General features: G+C 36.5%; 1 protein-coding gene across 1 annotated transcript in view; it reads right to left on the bottom strand.

Moving 5' to 3' along the window:
* Positions 1-16085: 16085 nt before the first annotated feature.
* Positions 16086-19397, bottom strand: part of LOC115452810 (putative tyramine receptor 2) — a 35090-nt gene continuing 31778 nt past the window's right edge. The window contains exon 2 of the mRNA XM_037436844.1: positions 16086-17629. Coding sequence (XP_037292741.1) covers positions 16357-17629 — 1273 coding nt within the window. The 3' untranslated portion in view covers positions 16086-16356. The remainder of the gene's footprint in view (positions 17630-19397) is intronic.

The following is a 19397-nucleotide window of genomic DNA, read 5'->3' as shown; positions in this document are numbered from 1 at the left end:
CCTTTTAATTTTGTTTTTTGTTAAATGGTTGTCAATGCGTGGGCAGTGGGCACCCTTGTGCTAGCTGCTGGTTTGACTATCTTATATGTCATAACGTATGCATAATACATTTAAGTATTATCCATATTCCCTTCCCACTCTATACACCTGGCTTAGGAATGCAAAATACATTGGTGCGATAAATTCGTGTTAAAAATAAGGTCATCTATTTTATATATTTGGAATGAGTATCGTATACTGAATACACAATATCAGGCTTGTATTATATACCGTAACACTGCATGGACAATAGTCCGTCACGTTTACCCAGTACAGGTTTGCAGACTTACACATATCTTTGGAATTCTTATAGATAACTTCGCAGGTATGTATATTTCCTCACAATGTTTTTCTTCGCCATGAAATCAATCGATAATTCACCAAGAATAGATTTATACATTTTTAGAGCAGACTTCTCATACCTTCGAATTTCTTATGGAGAACTTCTCAAGTATGTAGGTTTCCTCATTACGTTTTCCTTCACCATTAAATACAGATAAGTGCACGAAAAATGCACATATAACTGTTTATACAAGTCAAAGGTGTGCGCCCTTGGGTTTGAACTTGCGGACATTCGTCTTGGCAGTCCATTACACTCCCAACTAGGCTGTCCCCGCTTCTACACTAAGTAAAGTAAAATCTTAAATGCCCTCCTTAAACAGGTCACTCGCCTTACCTTTTATACTATACAATGCACTTTATCAATATTGATTGTACCTATGTTTTACTCTGTTTATGCTAAGACATAGAAAATGAAATCGCCAGAAATATTAATAGCATATTACAAAAAGAAAATGAATACCAAATTCACACCAATGAACCATTATATTACAGCTATAAATAACCACAGGTTAACCAACCTTGAACCACCTTTTGACAGCGCAACACACTGCCGGAATAATTTAATGCTAATTAGCTGCAAAATAATTAGGTATTGTAAACAAATTAATACGTGTACAAATATAAATTTGCATGTAATATCATCCTACTGGGGATCAAGATATTAACACACCTAACAATCAGTCTTAACCTACATTTAGATATGAATCTTATATTCAGGGTGTTAGGAACTATAAAGGGTTTTTTTTCCTACAACACACAGCAAGCGCAGCGCTTGACGTCCACATGCAAGGTGGATAGACCTTAGACGGAAACAAGAGGACTCGTTAATTGCAGGCCCATTCTAACTGATCTGGCTACATTGTAGGCAGTGTAACTACTGGACGAAATAAACTTAACATCTCATGTCACAGGATGGCGAGCGCAGTGGAATACTAAACAATACTTTGCATTGGTATTGGGTGGAGTTTCTATTATTTATGGGTCGTATCGCTTACCATTAGGCGAAAGGCAAGCTCGTCTCGTCATTCAAAGCAATAAAAAAGGAGGGGAGTTATGTTCAGCAGAAGACATCCAACGGCTGATGATAGGAACACCTAAACTTCTAAAGAAGATTCATGAATCGTCCAATATATGTATCAGCAAGGAAACGAACCCGTGGCCTCGGGTTTCATAACTTCCTCATTGCCTGAGCAGCTGATGCTATCAATATACAAGTTGTAAACTATAATCTTATTGTTAAGTAAATGAAGTTGACAGAAAAAGGAGGCTCTAATTTAGTTTTCTAGAATAATATTGCGTGTTTGTTTTCACTCTTTGATGATTGATTTATTTTTTGAGTAGTTCATGTCTGTAAGCAATTGATCAGAAACAATAAGATACGAAGTTATATCAAGATTGAAAGGCTTGAAACGGTTGAAAGGCTAATTGACTTAAGAGAAACTTTTTTTCGAAAATTTTTAACTAGGTTAAAAAAAATAGAAAAGAGTGCTGACTTTTAATACATATAAAACTTAATGTCGCAAAAAAAATTCGCTCAAGTCAATTAGCCTTTTAACCGTCGATATATTATAATCACAGAACACAATCTTATTCCTGCATCTTTTGTATACAAATACACATTAGTAGGTGGGTTTCTTATGAAAGTATATATTACTATCACTTCACTTATTTCTCCTACTAATATAAAGTCTGGAAGCACTATTCTAGTCCGGATTAAAGAACACCATCGCCAGTCTAATTCTGAGTACTGTAAGACTTAGTATTTTATCTCAAGACGACTGCATGAAGTTTTCATTGATATTTAGGCGCTCACTACTTCGGGTGGAGCTTCATTTCCAATTAGTAGTCTAAAAATATTGAAATAAAACCAAGACGTGTTAATTTCAGTGGATATTCACCTAATTTATTGCTTCATCAACATCAGCTACTATCACTTTTAATTGTGTAGTGTTTCTCGGCAAATTTACAGAGTCTGCGCGAAGACTAGTTATCTGCCGTAGTTAATCAAAGGTGGAAAATTCCGTTCTGGAAATCCGTGTTATGTAAAGCCAACCGCCAGGCTGGCTGGTAGTTATTGTAACTGCAGATGAGTGTGGTTAGATATTCCCGCAACGCTTTGCGCCTATATACCATTACAGTTACATAACCTTACGTTGTTGTTTACTAATGTCTTCAGTCAGTACAACTCAGTTGCATGTTTCTGTAGAGGATTGAATAAGACAGTGATAATATTAATAGAACTCTTTATTGCATAACCAATAAAACACCCTGAAAATATAGAAGAAAACAAATACAAGACATGGTTGCATAATAGGCGGTCTTATCGCTAAAAGCTATTTCTTCCAGACGACTTTTGGATGGATAGAAACAAATGTAATAATAGATGGCGGGATACAATAAACAAGTGAGGAAAGAAAAGAAAAGAAAGGTTCCAGTCAGCCTTTTTTTATTGGAGACTTTCCCGCTTTTACACCCACCACTACAACTCCTGTAAGCTAGGCTCAGCAGTGACACGCATTATGTGACATCGAACGATGAAACTCGGCGAGTCTCATGGAACATTCATCTGTCCTTATACCGCAACGAGATTAGTCTAATAGATAGGAAGGAATGAAATTTAACTGATTTTGATAAAAATCACTGATATTTTAATCGAAACTGGAAAAGCTTAGCCTGAAACTGTATATTTTAGGAGCTTTAACCGCTTCACCATCTCGAGATAAAATTGGTTGTAATTTGCACATTTAATGTGACTAACGAATTGACCAAACACAACTGACTCATACACATAACGGTGACAAATAGATGATCTCATTTGCAATTCATGCATGCACTTATTGTATTCTATGATTTATTGCTACTTCTCTAAGATTGATAATCATAATTATATTGTATCATCGGGCAACAGACAACAGACAATTTAATTATTTTTCTCTCATGACCATATTGTAAATCGTTTTTTATAATGAAAACCATTGCTAATATAGTATAACTTCTTATTCTTAAAATCATTTTCAAAATCCGACCAGTATTTGCAAATATAGACCGTTTAAACAAAAAAAACTCTTGAGCTTTATGTGATAGAATATATATTTGTAAATAAAAAGTCAAAGCGAGCGTGTGAACTTTTGCTAAATAATACTCCGTACGTTCACAATCGAAATGAAAATTTAGGGCTTGTTGTCGACCTTAAAATAAGGGAATAAGAGTTACAGGGTTGCGTGTTCCTTTGTCTTGGAGACACGAGTCAGGAGTAGTCAGCTGCAGCATAAACCAAGAAGCAAGTATGTATGAGATCTAGCCAAAGAATGTTTAAAATTTCAAAACAGATATAAAATGTGCTCCATGCTTATAGTAAAAAAATAAGGATTAGTAAGATTACCGGTTTTTTGGGTCTGGTATCTTCCACCTTACGAAACACAACAGCAAACTGCCTCTTAGTGATAGTTTTCTGTAGACTATCCTGATCATTAATTAATTATTTATAATCTGTATTTTATGTATTTATTTATTTATTTATTTGTAATAAGGTACACCAACAGCACTACATATTACATCAATCAATATTATAAAAAACTATAAGGTACAGCATCTGATATGTGTGCTACTAATAGGTGAACACAGCATTTACCACTAACAACATGTTGAATTAAAATCTAAAAATAATAATAGGAAGTAGAAAATTATACAGTACAAAAAAAATATTAAATCAATGAGTAACAATTATATACTAAATAATTTGTCTATAAAAACTATTGTAAACAACGTCATATAATTGGCAACAGAAAAGGTTATTGAGAATATCTAGTTAACAAAATTTATAAAAAGTTACATATTACATATTTATAATATTACTTATATTATGTTTGTATTTAATATAAATTATAGTTACTTTTATGTATGTTTATGTGTTATTAAATATCCTTGATGCACCTACCTTATTTATCTCTGCACCACCCTTAGGTTGACTGGGAGAGAATGCCTTTGGCATTAAGTCCGCCGATATACATGTTATGTATGTGAAGTGCAAATAAATAAATAAAATCATTATACAGATATGTCTACAGCGTAACTCCTGCCCCTTTCTTCACTCATATAAAAATGTATATAATTATTGCCAATGAATACACCATTGCGCGAATGCGGTCATTAACAAATCAGGCACGTTGGCCGCGCATTTTTGCGTCAGTCAACGACGCGATGTAGTTCTGTGGAATTTATCGAGTGATCTCATGTGTAAACAGTATGGTTTATTTTTATGTAGAGTTTTGCGACATGGGTTGATGAGGCTGATTGCGTGGTTTCGATTAGTGCGTTTGTCTAGCGACTCGTATCGATGTCATCGCAAGTTAATGATGATATTTTTAAGCCATAATAGTAACGTAACCGTGTCCTGGGATCAGCCTGTTTATATCGGGGTCAAACCGGCCGGCATAATTTTGTCGAATGCTGAGTGGCAAGCGGTATTAATCTCTCATCAATCTGGACTCCACTACGCTTACCATCCAGTCACTTACACGGGCCCGCATAATACATATAAATCTTAATATTACAAAAAATCGTCAATACTGTTTAATGCATTATTGGGAATATGGATTACTATAAAAGTTTTTACTGCCACAAAAACTTACCACAAGACTTTGCTACTACATATAAATTAAATCAATAACTATTGTACATTGTTTAGCTGTTTGGAGAATAGTCAATTACTTCGCTTATTTACAACTTTTGTAAATCTCAGGTATCTACAAAACTGCGACATTCTTCAAGTTAATATTAAGCTGACAGTAAAAATTGCTGATAGCTGTCCTTGCTGTTAATGTTCCAAAAACAAAAATACCTTTCACTATTAAGCAAAACCATGTATAATGCGAATTAGATGTTTGTCTACATGCATATATTATATAGTAACGATAAATAGTTCAAACTTAAATATTTAAATCCCGCAAATAATTCGCAAATATATTGTAGTAAGTTTGCTGCCGGTCTTAAACGTGTTAAATATGTGAATCCGGTGTGATTACACAAAAAAAAATCTATAAATAAAGTCTCATTCATATTTTTAATTTCGTTGCAAATTAGCTTTAAACATTCAACAAACATAACTATTTATTATACCAATGAAAGACTGTACAAGGAAGCTGTCTTGGTGTTTTTTTTTTATTGCATCTGAATGACGAGCATGCTCCTCGCCTGATGGTAAGCGATACGACCGCCCATAAACAGTAGCAACACTAAACAAAACTTTTAATTACAGAATATTGTTTGGCACTCCACTGCGTTTGTCACCAGACAAAAGTTGTTAAGTCTCATAATGCTCAGTAATAACGCTTACTATAGTGTCCTTCAAGCCTGAACATAATAGCGCATGCACACTGTTGCTAGGCGGTAGAAATAGACAATGCGGTGCTATCTATCCAGACGATTAGATTGCTGCGGTGGCGTAGTTTTATTCCATGCGCGGTACGACGACTTCTCTGAGGTCCCGGGTTAAAATTCCGGGTCGGGCAAAATGGTATTTGGGTTTTTATGCCAGATAGATAGGCTTCCTCCCATTACGTCATGGGACAAAGCACTCCGAAAAGCGTGCCTTAGTTGCAGTTCTGCTTGCCCTTTGAGGGATCATACCTTTATGATGCGTTTGCGTGTGTATTGTATCTTCCACATGAACCTTACCAGTTTTATGTGCAATTTTTATTTCTGAGAAAATATTAAATTGTAAACACACGCTATTTTGATAATTGCGTGAAATCTGTCATATGTTGTTGTCAGTCCGGTTTATAATCGGCGCTTGGAAGTCAATCATACCTAAGCGACAAATATACCGAAAATGCATTGTAAAATATTTAAAATCGCCATATGTTTCTGCGTCATTTGATCTAGGTTTTGTAGGTCTAGGACAATTTTAATATCATTAGGCTATATCTTTATAAAATAAAAACTTGAATTATTATGAATTTTTATATTAAAATCGAAACTTTAAATCAATCTACTCAAACATTTATTGATTGTCGCTTAGATATCATTGCCTTCCAAGCGTCGATTTATGTATATCACTTTAATTTGCTTTCAAATGTTTATGAATACATAATTTTACCCATAAATATCACTTTAATTTGAAACACCTGAGCACTCCGACATTATAAGAATAATAAAGTAAAGAAACATATCAAATAACTAAAATATGGCAATTTCATTCACAGAAATGTTTTATATACAGCTATAAAATAGATTTAACGAACAGACCGGCATAATTGTATCGACCGGCGATGTATAATCGTCACTCGTCTGCCCATACTCTATATGAAGACCACTTCATGAGAAAGCTATAGCCAGTAGAGCCACTTTCTTGTGCCAGTACAAAAGAAATATTTTTTTCGAGGGCACATCCACTGATCACTGATCTCCATGTAACCGATGGTAAGTGAAGAGTTGTCTACAAAGATGACCAGCAAGAAATTAACATCCCCGGACGTTCGGCAAAATTACACCGCCCTGCTTTATTGCTTCTTTACACTCCGCTTGGAAGACCAGGTCTTAGGAAAGAACACATATGCTAGAAAACTTTTCCACAGCTTGATTAAAAAAAAAACAGTACAAATCACGCGTACTTAATAACACTTTCAAAAATATAATAAATTCCTAATGTATTTCTTAGAACTTAAAAATGCCCTAATAGGTATTCTTATTGTTGTAAATATATGATCATAAATCTGGCATAATATTATTCATTCCACAATAATATCTTTATCGTTAATGTAATTATAAATTACATGCGAAATAAATTAGTGTCAAGGAAGTATTTTATAGCATTGCACAATTATTTGTAAGCTCTACGATTAATTTATACCGTGACATAATAATGTATCCAGTTTTGCATTGTAGAGAATTCACGTTATCCCCATATTCCTATATAAAAAACGGGATCAAAATCGGTCCATTAATTTCCAAACAATACACAGACACACAAATACTTTAAACTAACACCCCTTCTTTTCCGACGAACGTAAAAAAATACGTGTCCTTAAAGTTATTTAAATATGCAAAAAGTTACAGAAATCATTAGGATATTTTAGTAAGGGAATGAATGTCTTGAAATAAAACTATATTATGGTGATTATTATATATTATGATTTCCTGATGTGTCTAAGACTGCAGCCTTCATGATCACGGGGCAGACCAAGGGAATGTATTCAGAACCTGTCCCTTTCTTAACTCCAAAATAGAAGCAACAACGCCACAGTTAAAAAAAATAATGTTAAACGCTCTTTTTACAGTAAACATTATATTAGCAAAATAATTACAGAATACAATTTTTATACATTCTTTTGACAACGTCCAACCAGAGAGAATAATAATAAAATAGTCGCTGCGTGACAATCTTCTCTTCTGCCAACCTGCCCGCGCAGCCGAATACTTCCGCAAACGCCCGATGTCATCGGCTAGGATAGCGGCGCGTAACATCGCAGCCACTAAACCATTAACCGATAAAGAATTAAATCAAAAAATTGTCACTTCAATTGGGGCCTGCAATTAAGCGTTATGGTGCGTTAAAGGGAGGGGGGGTGGTCAAAAATCTTCATAAATTGCTTTATGTAATACTTGAACGGCCCCTAACTTGCACCCATCGAAAATATTTCCTTTTCATCCAATTTTTAAATAGATGTCGCGGACGTGCTCTACTTTAGGAACTTTTCTACCAACAAAGGATTTCTATGCGAGCGAAACCGCGAGTAACATCTAGTTTAAGGCGCCACACTTTAATTTACCATTACCCATATTTAGGTGCAAAAACGCGTGAGATCAACATTATAGTACTGTTATCACTACTACGTTGTTTACATTGAGTTTATCTTTGTGAATGGCGTGACGCGCGGCCGTGCCCCCGCCTTATCAATCGCATGTGAGTGTAATTATTCGTGTGATTGCGTATTTTCTATTAATAACTACACTTGCCACCCACGTTGGAATCATCTGGGATCTATCGTTATATTACCACAGGATTATTTACTTGCAACTTATTTTGACCAACCTGACCAACAAACTGGTTGCTGAAGAATAAGAAGGCACTTTTGCATTAATTGGTTCTTGTCCAATAAATTAAAAATTGTACTATATTTAGTCGGTGAATAAAGGCTTTTATTATTATTATTATTATATTGTATCTTTCCTGCGGGAAATCACGGCATTAAGGCCGGTCCTTTTGGAAGGGTTGCGTGGGGACAAGGAGCCATTATAATCATTATTATAGGGTTTTGTAATCTGGGTGTTAGTGAGACCGGGTGGCAATGTGCTACAGAAAGTAGCGGATATGATCACTTTGTGTTCAAGCGGGAATATCCTCATCCCTTTGGTTGAATGAGGGCGTAGACAATATTTCACGACAATTTGTTTTCGATGGCTATTGAAATAGATTGATTGATTTGTTGTTTTTATTCGTGCACGCCAAAGTGACCCACTGCACCTGATGATAAACGGAGTGGGGTCCAATAGACTGTCGACTGACGAGAAATGATTACCCCTCGGCAGTCGACACAATTATGCCGGCCTGTTATAACTAGATATACACAGGCTGATCCCGGAACGGACCACATACGTGCGCTACTATGATGGGTTTTGACGCCTTGTGTATGGTGGTCACTATCTGGGCGGATATAAAATATATCCTATCAGCAAATATGAATAATTTGGTACAATTAACAAGAATAGTAGAAAAGTATAATGCGAGTGTAGTCAGTCTATTGATCAAGGGAAGGTACCGTATATACGTATTTGACTATAGAAAACAGCGTGGAAAACCCACCTTAGTAGTTCGTCTTAATGAGTCATGTTCTGGAGTCCACCGGTTCTTCCAGTAACGCATGTCCGCATAATAATGGCGCCGGTGAGAATTTAGTTACCCTACCGATTACATATTCAACAATACGTCATAATTTTCGAGCCATCAAAGACATTTACAATTGTCTAGTAAACACAATTATTGATCTACATACAAAGTAGACCTAACAGTCAATACTTCCAGCCGACAATCGAAATCATATAAAGCCTTACTATTTTTTAACACGGGAAAATCCGTTCACGGATTTCTGCCGTTCTCGCCGGTATAAACCATCCTACCGACTAAAACACCGCCATTCGACTCTCTCTCCCTAATTTCGTAGGTCGCAGGGTGCGCAAGCGCATGCAACCGCAACTTTACTATCAAACTTAGTATAATCATTTATTTAATACAAAAGTCAATCTAAAAACGACTAAAAAGTAAAGATTCAATATACGAAATTCTATATTCCATTCAACAGTAAAGAAACTATGCGCCAATATACACTAACATCAGGTTTAATATCGTCTTTTACTGATATAGGATACAAAAATAAACCTAATAAATAGCTATCCAAAAGATACGATGTTGTGTTCCAGTTCATGGCTCTCGCGACATATGCGTGACGCAGTTACTCCATATTTTTCCGTTGTTATCGTAAAGGTCATAATTTCGGTTACTTATGTGTGTTACTCGGATACTATATTGAGAATTTCATACAAATATTATTGCAGCTAGCGACGTAACAATGCCGTAAAGGGCCCGTGGCGAATCGAATGTAGCTCTGCTAACATGAAAAATCTTTGCCTTTTTTACGATTTTATTGTAATAACATCAGCCCTGTATTATATACTGCCTCACTGTTGGGCACGGGCCTCCTCTACTACTGAGAGGGATTAGGTATTAGTTTACCACGCTGGCTTAGTGCGGATTGGTAGACTTCACACACCCTTGAAATTCCTATAGAGAACTTCTCATGTATGCAGGTTTCCTCACAATGTTTTCCTTCACCGTTAAAGCTAGCGATAATTCACAAAGAATACACGATTTTTTTATTAGGTCTCAAAATACAAAAAATGTAGTACTTTTAAAAACATTTCAGGTCCCATAATTCGGAGTCGTAGTATTTTACCTGTCATGCCACAATAGTGTTACGCCACTGATTACAGATATGCTCCATAAGATCATGTTTACAATGACTATTAAATATAACTTGATGTAAGAGCATATCATTTTTTTCTTGATTTTTTTTTTCATAGCCACTGAATAGGAACGAGTTAACAGCCTATCTCATGGTAGATGACCACCATCGGTCATGTATATTCACATTGCCAGGGGTAAGACACGTTTTTAACCCCATTTCGTCGAAGAACATCTGGTGGAACTATTAACGTGTGTAATATTAAAACCCATGTTGGTTATAATGCATTGGATTTTGAACTCTAGGTACATAGGGTTGGCACCTATTACAGTTGATGAGATAGAAACGCTCGATTATACATACGTAGCTAATAGGTATAATAAATTTAATGCATCTCTGTCCTTGAGGTTTAAATACAGCTTATTCATAGCAATAATTCTGACACGTGTATGGGATTCTATGCAGTAATAGATCCATAACCATCATTTGAAGATAAAATACGATTTATGCGAGTTTTGTTTTACAAATATGCGTGAAATGTTGCAATATTTATTTTGGCCATTCCAACGTTGTGACGTACTTGGTTATAAATTATGTGTCCTGTGACCCCCAAATACGTGGGATGCAAGAAATAATTACTTGACCAGCTTTTTCACGCAAACACCAATAAAACTTGGCAAAGCAAAAAGCAATTTTCAGGCATAAAAGATTGACTAATGCCTATTTCCTATGTTATGATACTCCTGGGCCCGATTTACCTTGCAAATCAATTAGTCATGTAATACGTTCTTATTGCCAATACAGTGCCATTTTTATAAAAACCTAACAAAAATCACACATTTATCCCCGAAGGGGTATGCAGAGGCGCAACATGGACACTCACTTTTCGCCAAGTGTGCTCCGTCCCATGATGTGATAGGGGAGAACCTATCGCCATATCGGGCACAAATTCCAGACGCTGAACTGATACTGCACAGACCCAAATTTTTACATTTATAATGTAAGTAGGATTTCGCAAAGGTAAGTAATAAACTATATTAAGTAATCGCTAACAATAAAACAACAGTGTTGTATGGCTTATTTTTTGGGTTATTACTCGATTATAGCAATTATATATTACAATATAATCTGAAATATTATGTGTATTAACGCTTAATTATCTTACCTTATTTATCTTCCTTCTTACTATGTTACTAATTTTATAAATGCAAAGAGTTGTAAAAATGTTTGCACCATTGGATGTTTGTTCGAAATAAACGCATATACAGCTCAATGGACTTATAACAAATTTGACAGATGGATAAACAATATCCTGAAGCCGCGAGGAACACCTAGTTTTTAATAAAGATGATATTTTTGGAAGAATTTAGAGTTGGCTTTAGAATTATATATCTGGAATATATTCACTGAAAGAAGTTAATTGAATTATGAATGTTATGTTTGCGCATTGATAGTGTAGGAGAAATCTGGATTTATTCTGATCAAGAATCAACAATAAGACCTTAAAAAGAATTGGTCATTATAATAAAAATATTCGTTTATTAAAAGCTATCATTTAATGATATTTTTATGTAACAATTTCAGTATTACCTTTAACCTATCTTCAAATCCTCTTACCAGCGTAATTAGCATAATATATTCTCTGTTAGTGTAAGTACGGCCCTGTTATAATCTACTATAGTGGCATTGAAAGTAAATTTGAGCGGCCAGTGTGCTATCGAAACGAATAGCGTTGATATTTGCAAGCCAGAGAGTTAGGACTTCATCGTTTGATCGAGAATTGTTATAAATGGTCATTGTTTCAAGTTTTGGAACGAGTTAGAGTGAGATCACAGAGATCAGAGATCTTGGTGTCTTATCGGTTTCGAAGCTCATGCTCGATGTTAATATTAAAGAAATAGTTCACAAGGCTTACCGTATGCTTGCTAATTTTGTTTATGCCTTTAGCAAGCGATTGTACCACAGTCAAAGAGCTAAAAAAAATACTCTATAGAAGGGGACCAGCAGGCACTAAAAATATTACAGGGGACGAGTGGGTACAGGGTACGAATTTCAGGGGACCAGTAGGTGCGGAGCCTGGATTTTTACTGTGTTCGATCATGATCATGATTTCTATGTTTTTGTGTAAACTTGATGGATTGTGTTTTACGTATTTTATCTTGTTTGTGTTTGTATTGTTGTTCTTATAGTTCCCCTAATAAAATAAATTGTTTATGTTACAGTAAGTAATTTGTAACGTTTATTTTATCTAAGCTCCCGACGGGATCGTAAGTTGTGCTGTAAACTTATGTAATTACGAGCGGATTATCTATGACCCATTTTCTGTGTAGTTTGTGTAGTGTGAAATTATTAGAGTAAGTTGCCTTCTCCGTACTTTTTCTTTGAGTTGTTATTTAATTATTTTCCCTAACTGAGGTAGAATAATATAAAGACCCGGTAGTGGCACATTGTTTTTAATAGTAAAAAAGAAAAAATGAATTGCTGTTTTATACCAAAGTTTCATAATATGGTTCAATGACGAACAAAAGACTTTCGAATTTAATTTGTTACGCATGGAAAAACCATATTATGCCAACTTTGTACGCACTTCCTTTTACGAAAATAGCCGAGCCGGGTATTCCCTTTAAATATTACCTTATTTATAGTATTTTGCATTTCACTTTTAGTGTATCTAAAGCTCCGACAATATCTTAAAAGATGTTTTAAATTTATTTATCAATATTTTTTTAATACATTTAATTTAAGGCATGAAATGAAAATATTTACCTATCTTATAATAACTCTATTGAATTGACAGATCTAAAGCCTTAACATATGATTTATAAAAAGGATATACTTTAATATTTAATTATTATAATTTTTTTACGTGTACTTATAAGGTATGGGTTGTAAGACTTGGTATCCAAAGTCCATCTGAATCGACGTCACCGCTCGTTATGATAACGCGTGCCACTGCCAATCCTAGCTCACAAGAGATGCAATGGTGGGTTTAAGGAAATACATACATAGACTCTAAAAGCGTCGGTGTTGAAATTTATCGAAAAGGCCTATTTCCACCAGCAGACCTCCTGATCATGACGAATGACTTGATCATCTCTTCATTCTAATCGATAAACAAAGATACAATATTTTTCTTTTGTCTCTGTGTTCATTATCAGATTTTTCAAAACGATTACCGACTTGCATAACACGATAATTTAAATTCAATAGATCAAAATCTAATAAAAATGTATTTCGTAGTATCCAATGCCTTGACATTAAGTAGTAAAAGACAATGCTTATTGTTCTGGTACCTGCTCGTTTACATAATAGTTGGGCAATGGATAATAGAAACTACTATGAAAATAATAAACTATGATAACATTTCCTTGCAAGAGGAAATATTGTCTGTCGCGAAATCGTTGTTTTAGTAAAACTTTGTATAAATAAAAATGAAGGAAGATAATTCGGTTTATAATGTGTCTTAAAAATTGATTTTAAGTTATAACTTTACGTTATGTAACAGGGAAAGTTAATAAATTTCAAACTATATAAACAGACTAAAAAATTCTAATTAATGGGTTGGGCCAGTGGCGAGATTAGGGGTGAGAAATAAGGCAACCCCCAGGTGCTCGCGCTTCGAGAAACAGGACTTGGGGACCGAGGAAAAAAATCATTACCCTTTATCGGCAATAGGGTATAAAAGCCTCGCAAGTCTGCCGCCCAGGAACTCGCATTAGATAAGGTCACTACCATGTGGGTCTCTGGTTCTATGGATGTTAAGTCGACATCACACTCTTGATTCTTTCAGTATTATGTATTTATTGAGGTATTGACTTAATATCAGCTGATCCATTTGTATGTTAACTTAATTAATAAAATCTATATAAATTGAAAGCTTTGATCGTTTCTCCATACTTGGAGTCTGGTGAGAGTCCTCAATATTGACTGTTGCCAAGTGGATACAGATATCTACCTACCAGAGTATTATAGTTTATAATTAATATTTTATAAGTATATCCATTCTAGGAAATTTTATCTCGCCGCCATAATTTGATCTCTGACCTATAGTATCGTATATATAAATTAATAATGCTAATTTGAAGTTGTCTTTGCCAATATATATCGAATATACATCAAAACAGACAATACAGCAGGTAAAATTCTTTTAAATATTGTCCTGGCAATCTCAGCTGGCATAGTTTAAAAGTTCGCTGGTTTTTTTTTTAACTATTTTTAGAGTTATTAGAAACACTTTAATCAAGTTACCAGAGCAACATAAACCAATATGGCTTAGTAATAAATAAAAATATCTGCTTTGAAATCACATTCGTAACATCATTTACATTAACAATGCGATCACGTTTGATTTAAAATGTATTGTATATAATATCGAACAAAGACTATAAAAGCGGAATCTATTAATACTCATTTAAATAAAAACAATAATATCAAACTGTTCGTAATAGGTTGGTGACACGAGAGGTGAGTTAAAATACATTATGTATTATAAAATAAAATTAAAATTATTAGGTTTAAATGTCGAATGAAAGGCGTCCTTGATTCGCAAATCGAATTTGAAATTGTTCTACGTTAGTAAGCCATTTAAAAAGCTGCAGCTACTAACAGATATAGACTAGAAAAATGAAAGAATTCTTAGTATCTCAAATTTAAAAGAATCCATCTGATCTCCAAGCTATATTGGTCCGATATCGTGGACTACGATCCATTACTTGATAATGCCACATGGACTCTAAGTATTACAGCAGATTCTAATTGGAAATTCCCTACGCCACGAAGGTCATTTCGAAATTCTGCTGGTTTAATTATCATAAGTCTATGGAGTGCTACAAATAAATTTAGTTGGATCGATTAGAAGCATTCGTCATCGATTTATTTTTATACTACCGGGACCATCCAAGGAGCAACAGACCTAATTTGTGTCGAATTTTTTGAATGTGTTCCAAAACGGAATTCGTTTTTATATTTGATATTTGTTAATTTATATTCAGAACGCATTCTGTATTAATCTTCTATCGACTTTATATGTTACGGAAAAAATATCTGATCTATTGAGTTCTTCGCACTTTAACCTTCATAATGAAAGTTGGCGTAAACACAAAAATATTGTTTTTATTTTAGGATTTTTGCTGTTATCAGTTGGCGAGTTGCATTTTAGTGACACTATTTTTATTATAAATTGTTTTTCAACCATAATATTGTGATTTTAAATATTTTTTTTTATTGTTTGCAATAGTGGACAGTATTTGCTAACCCGTTCACTCACATGGATACGGACTACATGCTTAGTATTGAGTTATATCCTGGTAATGTTAGGCAGAAATAAGTTTTGTAGTTTGTCCATAGTAGATATATGTATATTTTGACCCATAGTATAATTGGAACGTTTCTACAGTTATATATTTTTAAACGAATCTCAGTCAAAGAAATCTTTAGATACCTATGTATAACTCAAAGCTGCTTTAATATATTTATTTATTATCTTCATATTAAAACCCACTTACAAGGTTTTCTTGGTTAGATACTTAGTATAGGATACAGATCCAACGTAGTCCGAGTCCGGTGAACTGCATAGTCTGCTGCGGCGTTGCTCGATTCTTTACCGCTTCCGCAAATAGTTGTTATATTTTACTAGGTTGCGATATTGTAAGGGCAGATATTTCGTAGTTTATATATACTTACTTCATTTTATTGTCTATTGTGATTCCACAGGGTTTAGGTTTTCAGTCGAATAAAAACAATAGATTAATCACTTCGATACGAATTTAATTTTTTATATACAATACTCAGGTAATAAAAAGTCATCCGCTCAGCGGAAAGGTACATACGGACATAATAAATTAACTTAATACTAAATCAGTCTAACGGTCGCGCCGAGCGCGGAGCGGCTTAGCCTAGTATCACAGATGAGTAGAGCGGTGGGTCGCGGGGCGAAGCGTACCCGCGCGGGACCGGGCGGGGCGTGCGCGGCGTGCCCTGCATGCGGGGCGTGCGCCACCACGCGCACCGCCAGCGGTCACTCGTCCGACGCGGACGACAGCTGCGTGCTCCCGCCAGAGCTGAATGAGCCTCGGCAGGTACCCGACTCGGCGGTCGCACCCGTCGCTTCGCCATTGCCTGGCGATAGCGTCCGCAACAGATCGAGCGCTGCGCGTGCGCGATGCCCGTCTGCCGCCGCCGATGACGCCGAGCCTGAAGTCCGCTCCCACGCACTCTTCTCAGGCAACAGCAATCTGCGCGCTTCACGCTGAACACGGCGCGAGCGCAGCGCGAATAGGAATGGCGAGGCCGCTGACGCAAGCAGCAGCAGTGCTAGTGCAGGTGTGCGCGCGCAGTCTGCCAAGCCGGGCACAGCGGCGGCCGCTACGGCGTTCACAGCGTGTGGCACGTGAAGCATCACCAACGCACCCGTCAAGAGGCCGACGCGCGCGGCGCGAGATTCTTCTCTATAACGGAACAGTGAAGCGTTCGAGATCCTACAACGTATCGAAGTTATCCGCGATCCGTTCTGCGAAGGCTGCGATGAGCGCTGTTGTACCGTCAGAAGCGGGGCTGCGAGAGACGGAGCCGAGCTCACCGACGGCAAGCCTTTCCTCAGATCTTCGTTGGATTTGCCCTCTTTTCGCGAATTACGAAGACTGGCGACAGAGGGGCAACGAACCGGCCGCTCCGGCGGAAGCAGGAACGGGCCAAATTTGCCGTCATTCTCCCCCGAGGCGACGTTCTCGGCGGCATCTATTCTAAGCGTGAGCCCCTCGCCCTCCTCGACGAGATCTGGCAGGTTTGGCGGGGCTTCATGCAGCTGTAGAGCACTGGCTCCATGCGCTCGCGCTCGCAGTCCTGACGAGCGCGCCGCACGGTATATCCTTGCGTACATGATGCATACGACGGCAATCGGCGTGACTACTCCCAGCATTAAGTACACCGCGTAGTAGGCAAGTTGTATGTCTTGCAGACTGGCCCCAAAAGGACAGTAATGCCGGACGATGGCAACTGCAGCGCGGATCACCGCGGCGCAGATAGCCGCAAGCCAAGTGGCGGCGCAGAGGGTGGCTGGACGACGTTGCAGCAGGCGCGTGTGGCAACGCAGCGGGTCGGTGACGGCGTGGTGCTGGTCCAGCGCGATGAGCATGACTGCCAGCAGCGCTGCAAGGCTGCACGCCGACGCTACTGTGTCTCCTGCCTCCACCCACAGCACCGCGTCGCTGTTCGACGAGTGCTCGCCGAAGAGCGCTGGCGCGAGCAGAGTGGTCGTCAATAAATTCGTCGCCAGAAGGTTGATGACGAACCTGTAACAATACATACGACAAAATGAGTACGTTGTATGTACACCTACTTACATAGAGTATTTACGACGAGCGATGAATGTTTACATTCGAGGCGCGTTCTCAAACAACGCGTTCCATTGAAGGCTGTTTGCGTCCCAAAAACCAAAGCGTAGTTGGAGCGTAACAAGGGTACGATTCGATTTAACGGTAATTAATTTGATATGTTTGACGGAAATCAAAACTGAATTGAATAGCTCTTGGCAGGTACAGCTTGTTCAATTGTTTGTTTACAAACATAACTTCATAGATGAATATAGAACTACGGAGTACCGATTCGGTCTGCAATAACTTAAAGCTTTCCTTCAAAACAACGAGTGGTCTCAGCGGGAATTACCAACATAATGGCGACCTTACAAAAGAGATTTACTTCTAATTTTGCGTTTCGCAAGTTAAGATGTGTTCACAGATATTCAACATCGGAGTGTGCAAGCGTACTTTCGTAAACCGTCGACGGCATCGACGCAATGTGACCGAGTTCTTTTAACGTGCTATTAAATATGATATCAATGTTACCATTCTTGTTTGCGCCCATAATTGGGTCAGGCCGGGACATATTGACTTTAAGAATGGCCGAGTAAGAAAGAACTAATTTCTGTTCTCATTAGCACTTACATAATTATTTTAAAGTTTCTTCAGGTTTATTAGATTAGTTCCTTTCATCGAGCTGTTGAGCTCTAATAAGTATCTGTAGGCAGTAATTAAACTCTGATTACATCGTAAAATATAAATATGTATAATAATATAATGTGAAAATATTTTCCGCTACTGGAATCCATTTATCTTATCATAACCCTACTAATATTACATGGCAATGAGGAAAACGTGGTTCTCGTCCATCTTTACCAAGGATCCTTCAAAAGTCACGACTTCTGTTAATTATGTCTCACGCGTTTAATAAGAAATACATAGAACCTTCATAAACATCTGTTGGAAAGTGAAACAAAATTTTATAAATAATCATCAATATATTAATTGAATTGTTGATAATATTTTTGGAATAATTTGGATGAACGATGCAATATAAAAAACAATTATAATAAGTTCAGCTATTACTGCGAATACCTTACAAATTCTAATACTTCATAGTTTCAAAACTAGATTTATGAAATTAGTAGCTTTAACAAATGGCCGAGGTAACGTTTTATAATATTACTTCTAAGTTATCAACAAAAGCACGTACTTCGTACCGTCTTCAATGAATCCTTAGTAATTTCAAACAATGATTGATGATATTGCAACGAAATAACAAAGTACATTACTGATTCGTGATTCATTATAATTATGACTCCGTGGTCTATTGTCATATGTGACGGTCTTATTACTTTTCGCACGTGCCAGATAAGGGATTTTTTTGTGAGACAATTAAAAACCTGTCTAAACCTTGTTAAAATAAAAATCATTTTGGACATTTCACATTTAATTTTCTTACTTCATTATGTTTTGAATTTATGTAACCTAGCTATTTTAAGCTGACCGAAAGCCACATGGCTACATCATTAAAATCACTCGATCCTTAACAACAATGTAACTAACTCGAACACATTATTAACTCTTATACAATTTAATCTAAACAGTGAATACACATCCGGTTCTTAAATTAAAAGACAAAGAATAAAGTGCATTAGATTATTTCTGATCTAAAAAACGAGACCTCTAAAGTTAACTACAATAACTATAATTAAGTCGGATAATGTCAAATTTTTACTTCCTCTTTGTTACGAAGAACGTT

This window comes from Manduca sexta, chromosome 9 (genome assembly GCF_014839805.1).
Source record: "Manduca sexta isolate Smith_Timp_Sample1 chromosome 9, JHU_Msex_v1.0, whole genome shotgun sequence".
Taxonomy (NCBI): domain Eukaryota; kingdom Metazoa; phylum Arthropoda; class Insecta; order Lepidoptera; family Sphingidae; genus Manduca; species Manduca sexta.
This window is presented reverse-complemented; position numbering and strand designations above follow the sequence as displayed.